Below are 14165 nucleotides of genomic sequence, written 5' to 3'. Positions count from 1 at the left end.
ACAGCCAGGACCACTACGATGTTATCTTGTTTGAGCCGTTGCATTTCAAGTTCACTCACTCCCTCTCTCGATCAATCTCTCTCCCCACCTCTCCCCACCTCCTCCCCCACCCCCCACTCCCCACCCCCACTGCCAACCCCTTTCTTTACAACAGTCTAGCCTTCATCTTAATACAATCCAACTGCACAGCTCTATTTGGATATTCCTTAGGCACCCATATTTAAAATCATTTCCCCCACAAAAACCTACTCTTTCTCTATATTCTCTACTTCAATGAATGGCACACCAGTGGCTGAGTTCCCCAGTTATCCTTGATTCCTTCATCTTTCACTGCACGCATCAAAAAGTCCTAAAGATCTTATGTCTTAAATGTCACTAGGATGCACCCATTTTTCTCCATCTCCACTGCTACTGACTTTAGAGTAGGTCACGGTCCTGTCTTGCCTGATTTCTTTAACTGCCTCCTACTGCTTTAATTGCCTTCTCATTTCTTCGAACTGCAAGCAAAATGGGATTCCTAGAATTCAAATCTGATGTCACTCACTTGCTTAAAATCCTCCATGGCTTCCACATTGCAATCAAGGCAACATCCATGCTACTTAAATTGATACACAAGGTCCTCGCTTACCTTTCTAATCTCATCTCATGTCCTTTCCCACCACTCTCTAAGCATAGCCACAGGGAACACTTGAAGCTCTCCAAAAGTGGCATCTCCCCATTATCTCCATGCTTCTGTAATGCTGTCCCCTATGACTAACTAAAACACTCTTCCCTCTTCCTATGCCTAATTACCTATCATTTCAGGTTTTGGTTTGGACACTACTTCCTACAGGAAGCCATCTTTAGCTACATCTCCTCTCTCTAACTACATTATTCCTATTTAGTATGTATCACACTATTCCACTCACCTACAACAGGCATGAAATTCACATTTTGAAATAAAAAACTGTTTAGTTCTGCAACTATCAGTGTCCAGCATCTTATAAATAGGTGTTCAATACACCAAATAACTGAATAAATCCCTTTATAATATCCACCTAGTGAATCTAATTCCCCTTATCTAGCCATAATTTGAATCTTTCTCCTATATTACAGGGAGAAAGTATTTCTAACTAAGGCTAAAGACTCTGTTTTTTTCATTGTTCTTTAGATGGTACAGTGTTCAAGCCTGGACCTTTTCATCTAGACCAGCCGTCTTTCAAAATACAACAACCAGAACTAAATAAATTTCACCAGCCATAATCTGGCCAGAAAAATATACAGAGCCCATTACTCTCTTGTTTCAGACACTTCATTTCTAATAGTACAAAGACTGCACTATTGACTCACTGATCAAACAAATACAACATTAAAAATATTTGAACTGAGCCAGAGTTGTAGAGTAACAGATTTATTGTTATTAAAACCTCTAATTAGAATGATTGGTAAGCTGGCTGTTGAATAGATTTTCTAGGCAACTAGTGGTTTCCCCACCTACGATTCAAGTTTTATAGGAAACTTTTGAAAATACATTTGTTCATTTTCCTTTTTAAGTTAACTATCACAAAGAAAAGAGTTTTGGTGTCTTTCCTTAAGGACCTTGAGAATAGCTCAACATCTTGATTTTGGATATGACTGAGCCCTGAATAACTTAGAAATAGATGTAGAAGACACCTAAGATTAGACTTTGTTTACACCTCTAATATCAACTTGATTTCTTTCAACTGCTTATTTTTCCTAAAACTGCAAGGGAACTCTTGGTGAGAAAAGATATGTGAAAATGTTTTCAAAATTATAAAACAGCTACTTCTGTTTTCAGACTGGCTTACTTCTTATTTTGATGATGGCATTCTGCAAACGTAGTAAACATTCTTAAAACCTGCCAAACTTTCCATAAGAAGTACAGCAAGCACTAGCCCCACAGAGTGACAAGAAGTAGAGTGTCTGTGATGGATAAAGAGACAATTTTCCAGAAGGCCAAAAGACAAAGACTATGCTGAAGCTTGGATGTGTTGAAGCCAGCTGTAGATGTAAGAGAATGTTGGCCATTAACAGATACAAACATTTTGAACTAAGAAGCAACAAGAGAAAAGGCCAAATTATCCAGTCCTAAGCTTCATCTATTTTTATTTTATTATGAAGACAATAAAATCCTGAGGTTATTTTTTTTAAAATGTATAAAGTGCTACTCAAATGCAACACATTATTATTATAGCTAAAAAACTTTATCATAAAAAAATTGTTTACATTATATTTTTGGAAAATATCTCTATTTTATTTTTTTTATTTTTTATTTTTTATTTTTTTGAAAGGCAGACTGCCTCATGCAGTGGTGCCCCATTTGGATGTGTCTGGAGTTTTGGAAGCTTGACTACCCTACGTTCTTTCTACAAATGGACCTTGAGAGCTTGTTTGGAGGTTCTAGCAGGGGAGCGCAGCTACTCGTATATCCTTGACTGAAGAACAGTCCTCTTCTCTATCGGAGAAGGTCGTCCACTTCAATCATGAGCACAGCTTCAGGAGGGACACACATGGAGCGGTGAGAGAGGAAGGGGACACCCACCTAGCCAGCCAGATCAGCTGAATCAACCCTGGTGATCAACGGAACAGACGTCACAGCCAGATCACTCTTACATCCAAAATATCTCTATTTTAAAGTTGGAAGTCACACTAAAGTCATCTAATTCAACGTCCATTTACCAATAAGGAAAGTGAGGCCTTGAAAAGTTGTATGGAACTGAAGTGTCTTAGGAATGAGGAAACTGAACTGCCTCCGTACAAACCTACCAATATAACTATTCTTACCTCACTCTCTATCCTGGATTTCAGCTGGTCAATGTCATCAGATAGCTTGTCCACTTGGGTAACAAGGTCCTGTGCACTTTGCATGCTAGGCAAGAATTCACTGTACTTCTTGCTGATCATACTGCACACCTCACCCTGTAAGACGGAAAAATTACAATGAGATGAGTAGGGAACTCTGTTAAAAATATACAGCTCATCTTTCATTAGGCATCTGCTATGTTGGAGCCTTCTTGCCAGTTACCCACGCCCATTCACTTTCTCTTGAAGCCAATGGGTTTCTTTGAAAAACACATATCTCCCACCATTAAAGGTGGTATAACATTAGGGGGCAAGAAGACAATGATCACCAGACCTCAACAGTGCCCAAGAGTGGTACAAATTCTGGAAGAGAGAAAGGTGGAGCCATAAGTTCTCATACTGAACTATATAAGCTCAGACTACAGCCACAATTTTAAGCATAAATCTAATGGAAAAGAAAGCAAATGGATAATTTAAATCCATAATCTGTATACCTCAATCAATTTATGGATGTTTAGCTTAAGGCCTAATATAACCCTAAACTGACAAGTTTCATCATCTCTTTTAATTCAAAGTAATTAAATAAATAAATTATTGAATAATTTGCACTGAATTAATCAATGCTTTGGAAGATACAAAAATAAATTACACTTTCCCACAAATAAATTCCTTTTAGATAGGAAAGATAGTACACATATGTAACTAGAATATAGAAATGTAATACAGCAACAGAGTTAATGACTTCCAGGAGCACAAATGAAAGAGATCACCTCTGCCTAAGGGAAAAGTGAGGCTATTTTTCATGCAGGAAACTACATTTGATATGGAACTTGAAAAATGGGTGGAAATACTATAGGTAAAAGATGGAGAAATGATAACATAAGCAAAATCTGGGAACTAAGAGAAAAGTAGGCCTGCCTGGAGTATAAAAAATAATTTTCAATTGGCTGAAGAATCACCTTAGGAAAAGAAACTAGTGAAAAAAAAGGTAAGTGAGGTCCAGAACACATAGGATCCATGCTAAAGTAGCTTGTCTGCCTTCTTTCCCTTACATAAAAAGTGGTGGTAAATTCTAAAGCCATATTAAAGAAGCAATACCAGTGACATGAATACTTAAAATTTAGGAAATCATTTTTGTAAAAATAAAACCATTTTTGTGCTTGATGGTACAATGCCAAATTTGCTCCCTTAAATCCAGACATAGGCGGTACACATAATTTTAAATGAAAGCAACAAAGATGTGGGCAAATACTGGCAAGGTGATAACGGCAGTACAAAGTGAAACTGTGTGGCTATGTGCCCTTTTTTCTCTGTATCAATCTCAAGAAAACAGGGTCTGCAAAAGTGCCATTCACTTGTTTTGTAATGCTCAGCACAGCTTCAGAGGTCTGGGGATGGAGAATAGAGTTTAATAAACATATTGATAGGTTTTAACAAAAATTTCAGGGAGGAGAATGGTACAGTCCTCTCAAAGCTACTACATTCGTCAACAAATCGTACAAAGAGGAGTGAGTGGAGGAAATAAAACACTCACAGATTGGAGAGAGTCCTGTCCTAAATTCTACCCCTCTCGTATAGTCCCTCCCTGATTACCTTGGGGTTTCCAGTCCCACCTTCCAGGCTCCGCTGGTCACTACTTAGTCTCCCTCCTAGCTCCCCTACTCCATCCCTCCCATACTTAATCCCACCTCCCAACATTCCCCCAGCCACCGCCTCTTCCTCCCCACTGTCCCAGGCCTCCTCGCCTCCTCAGTTCCCAAGCCCTGTCTGGGCTCCCTCCAAGCTTCTTCATCAATCTACAGACTTTCCCTATTCTTCCTACCCAGCCCCACACCTGACTGCTCGTACCCACTTCTTCTGCCTTTAGCCCCTCACTCCCCTCCGTCCGGTCGCACAAGGAGCCCGCGTCCCTTTTTTAGTAAGTCAGCGGCTGCCCCACCAATACCTTGATTTCCTCCACCCGCCGAGTCAGATGGCTGATTCGAGTGCCCAGATCCTCCTTCTCCAGACTCCCCGTGTGTGCCAGAACTTCTGTCACGAACGAGGCCATCGCCACGACAAGACCCAACGCTCACGGACAGGGTCACTCTCCCGTAGCCAGAGCAGCAGATCCACTCCCGCCGGCAGCCTCGGCGCGCGGCCTGAAGGGAAGGGAAGTCTCGCGCAGCCCAGATTGCTGCACAGAAGGCGGTGGCTGCACTACAACTCCCAGGAGGCACCGCGACTCTCCTATCTTGGAATGTCCACGGCGTCTCATAGTTGGCAAACTGGGTAGACGCGTTTTCCTCCGTAGCCGTTTTCAAAGACTTTATTTCTTCCTGCCCGTTTTTCACTAGAAGAAATGAAATGGCTTGGGTTTTTTTGGGTTTTTTTTGTTTTTGTTTTTGTTTTTACCTAATAACCATGTTTTTCTCAATTTCAAAACGCTTACCTGTGAAATTTAGCCAGAGGACCTGATGAGGCCATCTTGATCTTTTATCGTTAAATATTCACTCTCGTGCCGCATTAGTCATCAGAGTCTAAATGTATGGTGCCCTCTGGAGTTGTGCAACGAAGCGGCGTCATCTCGTTATAAATAAAAGCCCGCCTATAATTGCACTTCTTTTTTAGTGCATAGTTTATACGTCTATGTATATATGTTAGTATACACATCTTTGTACATATAAATATACATATATTACATCTACATAGTACATTACATGTTTATATTATTTTTATTACTTAGATATAAACATTACTAAAACGAGATACTCAGCACTTTATATCAGATAATACAAATCAATTTTATCAAAAGCTTTTTAAAATTGTTTCATTATTTAAAGATTTTCACAATGTATGTACAGGTATGATTTCTTCTTTAAAAAGAGATAGATAAATATATAGAGGTAAAGGATGTACACAAATTATCTCTCTGATAATTTCTGGTATTTATTCTCTTTCCCTGTTTTTTCTACTTGTCTGCAATAAATATATACTGCTTTAATTAAAACGTTATCTTTAAAATTTAAAAAGTAACTTGTGAGGGTTGACTCCAAGTAGATGCTGACCCTAAGGTCCTTGCCACTTTTAAGTTTCTGTGAGACAATCTGCTTATCCTAATGAGGCAAGGACAGCTTCCTAGGACACGAGCAAAGGAAATGAAACTGGGATTGAGACAGAAAGCACAAAGGACAGCCATAACAGCCCAGGGAGTTCCCCTCCCTAGAAAACCAAGTCGATTTCTGTTTGGTAGACCTGTCAGCCTTAATTTGAATTCTAAATGCTACCAATAACAATATATGCCCCGAGAGAAAGGTATTTATTGAGCAATTACTATACGATAGACACTGTGCTAGGCTGGGAATAAATAATTCTGGGAAAATATGATCATAACTATTTTGGAGATATATGAGAGAGGGATCCAGATTGTGTGAGACCTAAATCTTATACAGCTGCTGGGGTGCAGGTTGGGGTAGGACTCTAAAGAAAAGAATATAAGGTACAAATACAAAATTAGGTGTAGGCCTTGCAAGGGGCCTGTGCAACTAACAAGCCCTAAAGCTTAATCCACCTCTGAGGAAGGTGTAAAGGGCAGAGGGGGAGGCCCCCACAGTTATTGATTGAATCAGGGAGGTTCCACAGTAGGAAGAAATCTGAAGTGAGAATGGAAAGAGGTGCTACATTGAGGTTGAGGTTCTGGGATCTTCTTGCAGGAAAGAGATCCATGCATTCTCACAAACACAACTACAGAAGCTCTGCCTCTCCCTGTGCAGAAAGGCCACTGGATACGCTAACGACTATTTCTTAAGGATCCAGGAAAAGACAGGGAAAAGCCAGAGTTAGGCTGAGGAAGGAAAAGAAAGAGCATCCAGAATGGAGTGGGATTGCTCCTTACAGTCAATGCATGCAGGCCTGAATGGATACTTCGATAAATAAAAAGAAATTAGTAAATGAATAGGTTTCATTTTCCCTCACTAACCTGACCTCCTTCATAGTTCATACTTATCGTGGTTTATATGTCTCCACACAGAGATTTTCACAAATCATCAAGAAAGGGCTCTGAAAAAAAGGTGAGGCAATAAGGAGCAATGTTGGAAAAGGACTCCTCCTGACCTATCATGGCTGACACATGTGTGGCGCTCTTGTATGCAAAAAAAATATATCAAACACAAATCTGGATGGATACAGTACAAGCAGACAGTGTTTTCCAGAGATGTATAATATTTTGCCATCATATTAATTAGAACATTTGGTTGTTATAATTACATTTTGAAAGAGCGTTCATTGGCTTCAAAGTAGTACGAAGGGAGGGACAAAGGGAGTAGGTATAGGTATGGATGAAACAAGATTGGTATGAGTAGATAATTTTTAAAGCTGGGTGATAGGACATGAGATTTCTTTGTAGCATTTGCTCTACTTTTATGTATGTTTGAAATTTTCCTATAATGAAACAAAAGAAAAAAAAGTATTCCTGATGATTCTGCTTGCCTTCCTCTACCTCCATACCACTGACAATCTAATCTGGCTGCTTAGGTCCTGAGACATCATTCGGATAAAGTTGGGATACCGCTTTTTCCTTGCTAAATTTAGCACACCTCTACTTTCACCTCCTAGTGTACCACAGGGTAATCAATAGGTTAAAATATGAAAAAGGAAATGTGTTGGTCAATGTTTCTGTCTTCAGTATAAAAAATCTCAATTTTCTTCTGTTTTGCCATAAAGAGTAACCCTCACCTATGTGCTGTGTCACCAGTGTGCAGATGCCACTGCAGGAGGAGTCACTGTTTCAGCCTGGAGACAAGAACGTGAAATGTCACAGTCTAAGCCACCTGGTTCAGAAGTTGGATCTGTCGCTTACCAACTGGGGACCTTGGCAAAGTTACCTAGCACGTATCTTATAATCGTGGTGTGAAAATTAAGGAAGGATGTAGCATCTAAGCAAAGTCTGACACTCAGTAAATGCAAATTATTTTCTTTCTTGTCAGAACCTGCCTCTTAACAGCAGCAACAAATAAAGGATGGAAACTGGTAGGACTACCATCTATTTATAGTTGCTGTCCAAGCAGCAGTAGGAGACTGGAGACACAGCCCTTCCCTTCTGGTATATTCTGGATCTGGATGGGATCCTTGGAATTTTCTTCTTTTTTCTGCTTACAAAAATACTAAGTGAAAAATTTATATAATTTATAAGATATATAGATAAGCACAAATAAGGAAATAAAAACTACCCATAATTCTTTTACTAAATAACCATGGTTAACATTTGTGGTATATATGTATAGATACAGGTATAGATATATACATACATAAATGTACATGTACATATATGCACTTTTTATGAAAATGAAATTATATTCTATATGCTATTTGGTCACCTGCTTTTCTCACTTAAACACATTTTTCACATCATTAACATTTTTTTCTACATCATTTTAAAATGGTTGCCTAGTATTAACCCAAATGTGCAATTATTGATAATATTTCGATGGACATTTTCATAAATCCTTGTATATACTCACAATAAATTAGGTTAAACTCCTGGAGGTAGGGTATGTATATATTTAAAATATGAACTATGAAGTCTTGTTGCCCTCCAGGGACATTACATCAACATATACTTTCAGGACTTCATTCTTGTTATCTTGGAACTGGAGAGTGATTTTAACTTTATGAACTTAACTCATCACATATGTATTGATGGCTTACTGTCTGGCTTTTTTGCCTCTCATGGGACCCTCCCCCAGAATCCACACCCATATCTAATCTTGGGCACTCCCCCTAAACCCAAACACTGCCGAGTTCCTGGCACCTGCCTCAGCTGCTACCTAGAAAACCGAAACAGGAATCCTCTCCAAATGCAAAAAACTTTCCACTCAACACCCCCAAAAGTACTCCCTGCTAACCAGTCAGTGAGCCACTTGTCCTTCTTTTCCTTTCTCTGTGGTGGAAGCAACCATGGCCTGGAGTTTCCAGGGGAAAGCCCAGTTCGGGGGACTGCTCCTATCCCTCCTTGGCTGGGTCTGTTCATGTGTCACCACCGCCCTGCCCCAGTGGAAGACACTCAATCTGGAACTGAATGAAATGGAGACCTGGATCATGGGCCTTTGGGAGGTCTGCGTGAATCAGGAGGAAGTTGCCACTGTGTGCCAGGCCTTCGAATCTTTCTTATCTCTGCCCCAGGAGCTCCAGGTATCCCGCATCCTCATGGTGGCCTCCCATGGGCTGGGATTATTGGGACTTCTGCTCTCTGGCTTGGGGTCGGAATGCTGCCAGTTTCACAGGATCAGATGGGCATTTAAGAGGTGGCTCTGCATCCTGGGAGGGACTTTGGAGGCATTAGCTTCAGCCACTACCCTCTTTCCAGTCTCCTGGGTGGCCTATACCACAATTCAAGACTTCTGGGATGTCAGCATCCCCGAGATTGTGCCTCGGTGGGAGTTTGGAGATGTCCTCTACCTGGGCTGGGCTGCTGGTATTTTCCTGGCTCTTGGTGGGTTACTCCTCAGCTTCTCAGCTTGCCTGGGGAAAGAAGATGTGCCCTCTCCCTGGATGTCTAGCCCTACAGCCCCATCATCCTGTGCTCCAGCAGAAGAGTCTGATGGCTCCTTCCAGCAAATACCAAGATCTAGAAACCTGTTCATCTAGGACTAGCTTCTGCCAAGGAATCTCTGGAATAAAGAAATCAGTAGAATCCTTTCCCTTCCTTACCCTTCATAATTTTGTATTTGTTTGCTCGTTTGGGGGGTCACTCTCCCTTGTGAAAGATTTGACTATCTTCATGACATAGTGATCCTAAGTTCAGAATGACAAATCAAGGCAAAGTTTCTACCAAACATGTTTGTCTGCTTTAGATCTTATTTCTATAAAATGCTTTTGAACTCATAACATTAATTATATACTTGATTTTTTATTAATAAGGCAAATATATTTAAAAGTTACACCCATCATAGAAAATCTAATGTGAATAGTCACTGTATATATAGATAGAAAAGCTAAAGAATATGCCTTGGTAAATGAAAATGAATTATTGGCCTAGAATAGCATCTTAGGATAGGAGCCCTCCTTGTGTGCATTTTCAGCCTCAGGTGCACAATTTAAAAAGGAGCTTTGCACTATATCTTTGCTGTTTTGTAGATTCTAAATATCCCAAAGGGAAGATATGGTCTTGTTTCTGCTATGTTATGAGGCTATGAGTGGTCTGCTTGTCTCCCCAGTGTGAAGGTAAGAAATAGAGTGAGTGGTAAGTTGATCAACCATCCTGTTTTGCCCAGAATATGAAAACTGAGAAAATCCAGGGCAAACCAGGACCTATTGGTTACCAGAGGGGCTGTGCCCAAGAACTGCCTGATATGGGCATGTATGTGCAGAGAATTATCAGCTCAGAAATGTTTTTTTACCACATGCAAAATGATATCAATCTCTTAAATTTTAACCCAAGTGTCAGCAGACCTACCCTAGGCTGTGGCTACAATAGTGACCCAAGTTCTTTTGCTTGTCCCACCTGTACCTACAGACCCTCTGCCTGATGTCCGTTTCCCCATTCTTCACCCCAGCACCCAAGTCTTCCTCAGGCATTTCTGCAGGTCCTGAGGAGGAGCCTCATGTTTGCTCATAAACCTGTTAACAGAAACCACCCTACACTATTCACACTGTTCCTCTCTGCACCATCTGTCCCCTACTCCCTTAATTGAATGAAAAAGAGCCATCATTGACCTTGTTGACAATCCCACAACTCAGGATGATAGCTCCCAAATGTCCCCAAATAGGTGACTTCTCCCAGTTCGGAGGCCTGCTGGATTGCTTGCAGAACTCCTCCCTCCCCACTCAGGTGAAGCTGTGCTGCTTGCTTGGACACTTCCCTCCCCAGCTCAGGTGAAGCTGTGCTGCTTGCTTGGACACCTTGCATAGTTCTACACAAGGAAGAGAAAAAATGTATATGGCAAAGCTGGTGAGTTAGGAAGGAGTCAGATCTTGCAGGGCCTGTAGGTTGAATTGAGGAAGTTGTCTCTATTCTTAGAACTACAGGAAGCCAAGCGAGTGGCCAGGAATAGAAGCTCAGCCCCCCGATGGCTGCAGCAGTAGTCTGCCTTCCCTTTTCTAATACCTCGTCCCTATGCAATTTCCCTGTCACACAATTGGGTAGGGTTTAAGAGTTCACAAAGAACTTCCACATATTTTTATTTGCATAGACTTATTTAATGCATCATGAGGTTTTTTTTGAGGTTGAGATAAAGACATTATGTTTTGCTAATGAGGAAATTGATATTCAGAGAATTTAGGCAATGTGCCCACAGCGAGTAATTAGCTGGTCAGGACTTGAATCCAGGGTTTTGATTCTATGTCAGTCTTTTATCACCAATCCTATTGCTTCATGGGGATGGGTTGTCAAGACAATCCACCAGACCAAAGGAAAAATCAGCAGAAGAAAAAACCAAAGACCTACAAAAAGAATCTTGTCCTCTGAGCTTTTGTTGAGGTCTAAACAGGGTTTTTGTTGCCAGGTGGCTCACCTGTGCCTGCTGGTGGCTTGCAGCCCTCATCCTTAATTCTACGTTTGCAGGTGCTGATATTTTTCATCAGCATGTGATTATGGCTGCTTCTGGGGGAACCCCCCCCCCACAAACTAAAGATTTATTAAGAAAATTGTCTAACTCTCCTTACAAAGGACACAAAGGCATTTTTTAAATAGGGGTGGAGCAGGAACTATTGATTGATTCCCAGTGGCCAATAATTTATGTCATCCCCAGAAAGAAATGATTTGCATGCTGGCCAGAATCCATTTTCAGAGAGAGTCTGTGAAAGAAGATGCTTTTCACCTATAACAGCCACCGTTTTTTATCTACCTGCTTTGCAGGGAAAATGAGAAATAAAAATAGAACTAATAAAGTCTTAGGTTCAACTCAGTCTTTTCTCATACATTTGTGGCAAATTATTCTAACATTAAAAACATTTCTTTATTGTGGTTACACATGGAAAAGTGTGTTGTCATATGTATTAGAAACACAAAGGGACATCAATATTTCAAGTCAAAAGCTTTTATCGTATGCACGCCATTGTAAGAAAATAACTCAGGGACTTATCAAATTTGATATGGTTAGAATATGATGCATTCAGTGCTATCTTTTCCACCAGTCTGTCTTTGGATCTGAAAATTTCACCATAAGCAGATAAGGCATTCCAGAAGGTTCCTATTAAAATATCCATCTGTTACCCTTCTAAGCATCTGAGACTAGCTCTTGGAAAAAGTCTTATGGGACCCCAATGTGGGCTAGACACATTTTGGGATGGGAGGAAGTCAAGAATGGTTTAATGGGCTTATGGACAGGAGATGCGTCTTAGCAGCCAGAGTCAGAAGAGTAAGAAAGTCAAGAGTTAGGAAAGTTTGGAGTCACAGGCCTCTAATATGGAACTGAAAGAAGTTGAGTCCATTTTTCACTCTACTAATTGATAGATTTATTTGTTTAAGCCAGTCATTTTTCTTGCACCTCACCCACATTTATAGGAGGTGAAATGGACTATTCTGTTGCCTAGGATTTTGAATAGAGCCTCAAAGCCAAGTCCTCTTGGGTGATATATGAATCATAATCTAAGGACAAGGGCTCAAAACATTGTGGTTAAGAAGTAGCCAAAGTGGCCACTCTTTACACAAAATAGCCTACATAAGAGAAGCACAGAGATTCATTAGGGAGGATTCCTGAAAGGGAATTCACAACAGTTTGGAGTACTGTGATGTTCCTTACCATTTCCTGTGAGGAATGGGGTGGAGATGAACCTCAAGGGAACCACTCATAGATGGGAATTATTCCCAGGAAGGAAGACTGGTACCCAAAATACACCCATCCTACCTTTGCTGATCTGCCGAGACTACTGGCCCAGTCCTGCTGCCACCAGAATGGTGCCCAAGAAAGTTCCTGGGAAAACCTGACCTGTATTGTGGAGGCACAGAGAAGGGTACCTGACCACCACTGGAGCAGCCTAAAGCTGGGGGCTAGCTGGAGTGGAGCATGGCAGCAGCATATGCACTCCTGCCTTACACTGGGGCAAGGATGGTGAGCTTTCTGTAACCCAAATGGGTGCTGGGGAAGGGCTCAGGGTGACATTGTCCCCAAGCACTGCTGGAAGTGTGAATGACTAGGGCAGGAGCTAAGAGAGACTGTAAGAGTTCAGCCAGAAAGTCCAAAAGCCACACCAAAGACAACATGGAGGTTTTCCACAGGGTTCTCTGAAGAACCCATAGAATGCCTCAGACAAAAGCTATCAATTGGGTTCCTGTCATAACAAAGGACTCTGAGAACCAGGAGAGTACAGTAAGTCCTCACTTAACATCATTAATGGGTTCTCGGAATTGCAGCAAAACCACTTAAAACAAAACCAATTTTACCACAGGCTAATTGATATAAACGAGAGTTAAGCTCCCACAGCATCTACCTCATGAAAATAACAAAATGACATTGAATAGATGACATTATTCAAGGGCCTGCTGCATTACAAACAAAACTAGCTGTTTCTTAAAGAAGTAAACAAAATTCTTTGCCTTCTCCTGTAAACCTTCCCCAAGTTTGAGGCCAGCCAGAAGTTGGGGGTGAGGGAAGGAATGGAGAGTGACAGAACATGCTGTGGCTCCTTCCTTACTGCTGGTCCCTGAACTTCAGGCTTGAGGTCTGAACTAAGGTGAGGAGAAAAGCACTGAAGCAAATAATGAGTGGATTTTTTATCTAGATTATCATACATAAAAAATATTATGTATTAATACTCAAACATTACAATAAAGGTGAGGTCTTCCTGAGATGCTATCAAAGGGCAGGGAAAGGAGATCCAGAAGATCATATTGGATGGTAGCTATGGAAACAAAAAGAAAGCTATTGACTCATTGCACCAAGTTCAGACCGTTCAATAAAATGATTAAAGAAAAAAAATATATATATATATATATATTAGGAGAATCAGGAGATACTGTAATTTTTCTATCCAACATAAACCCTGATCCTTTCAACATTCTTTCTATTCCAGTCAAAATGGACACATCCACATGCCAGAGGCCCATAATCCCTTGAATATCTACATTATGCCTGAATTATTTAGAACCCACGTGTAGGCCCTACACAGTCCAGGACAAGCCTTAAAATTCTTCCCACGTGAACTATTTCTCCATGAGAACTGAATCTGGAGTTCCACTTCACATCAGTTCATTGCCACATCTACTGTTTCCTTTAACTCTGAAGACATAACTGCAAGGTTAAGTATGTTCTCATATTATAAAGCAGGAAAACAGATTCAGTCACTATTTGAACTCAGATGTGTCAGATTCCAATGTCAATACTCTTTCCATGAACTTCATCTTCCTAAGAGTCATATTGATTTGGCAGTGATTTATAAATCAGGAG

At 40.7% G+C, this 14165-nt stretch overlaps 2 protein-coding genes across 2 annotated transcripts in view; one reads left to right on the top strand and one right to left on the bottom strand.

The window, feature by feature from the left end:
- The window catches only part of ZW10 (zw10 kinetochore protein), a 48546-nt gene extending 43599 nt beyond the window's left edge, over positions 1–4947 (bottom strand). Inside the window, exons 1-2 of the mRNA XM_011365380.2 lie at positions 4748–4947; positions 2785–2919 (exon numbers count right to left, since the gene is read on the bottom strand). Of these exons, the coding sequence (XP_011363682.1) occupies positions 2785–2919; positions 4748–4852 (240 nt within the window). The 5' untranslated portion in view covers positions 4853–4947. The remainder of the gene's footprint in view (positions 1–2784; positions 2920–4747) is intronic.
- Positions 4948–8736: 3789 nt separating this feature from the next.
- On the top strand, positions 8737–9462 carry CLDN25 (claudin 25). The gene has a single exon (XM_011365379.2). It carries the CDS (start codon positions 8737–8739, stop codon positions 9424–9426), a length of 690 nt encoding a protein of 229 aa, XP_011363681.1. The 3' UTR covers positions 9427–9462.
- Positions 9463–14165: the final 4703 nt, after the last annotated feature.

Source organism: Pteropus vampyrus, unplaced genomic scaffold, assembly GCF_000151845.1.
Source record: "Pteropus vampyrus isolate Shadow unplaced genomic scaffold, Pvam_2.0 Scaffold110, whole genome shotgun sequence".
Classification (NCBI taxonomy): Eukaryota; Metazoa; Chordata; class Mammalia; order Chiroptera; family Pteropodidae; genus Pteropus; species Pteropus vampyrus.
The sequence above is the reverse complement of the archived record's forward strand: the minus strand, read 5'-3'. Positions and strand labels throughout refer to the sequence as shown.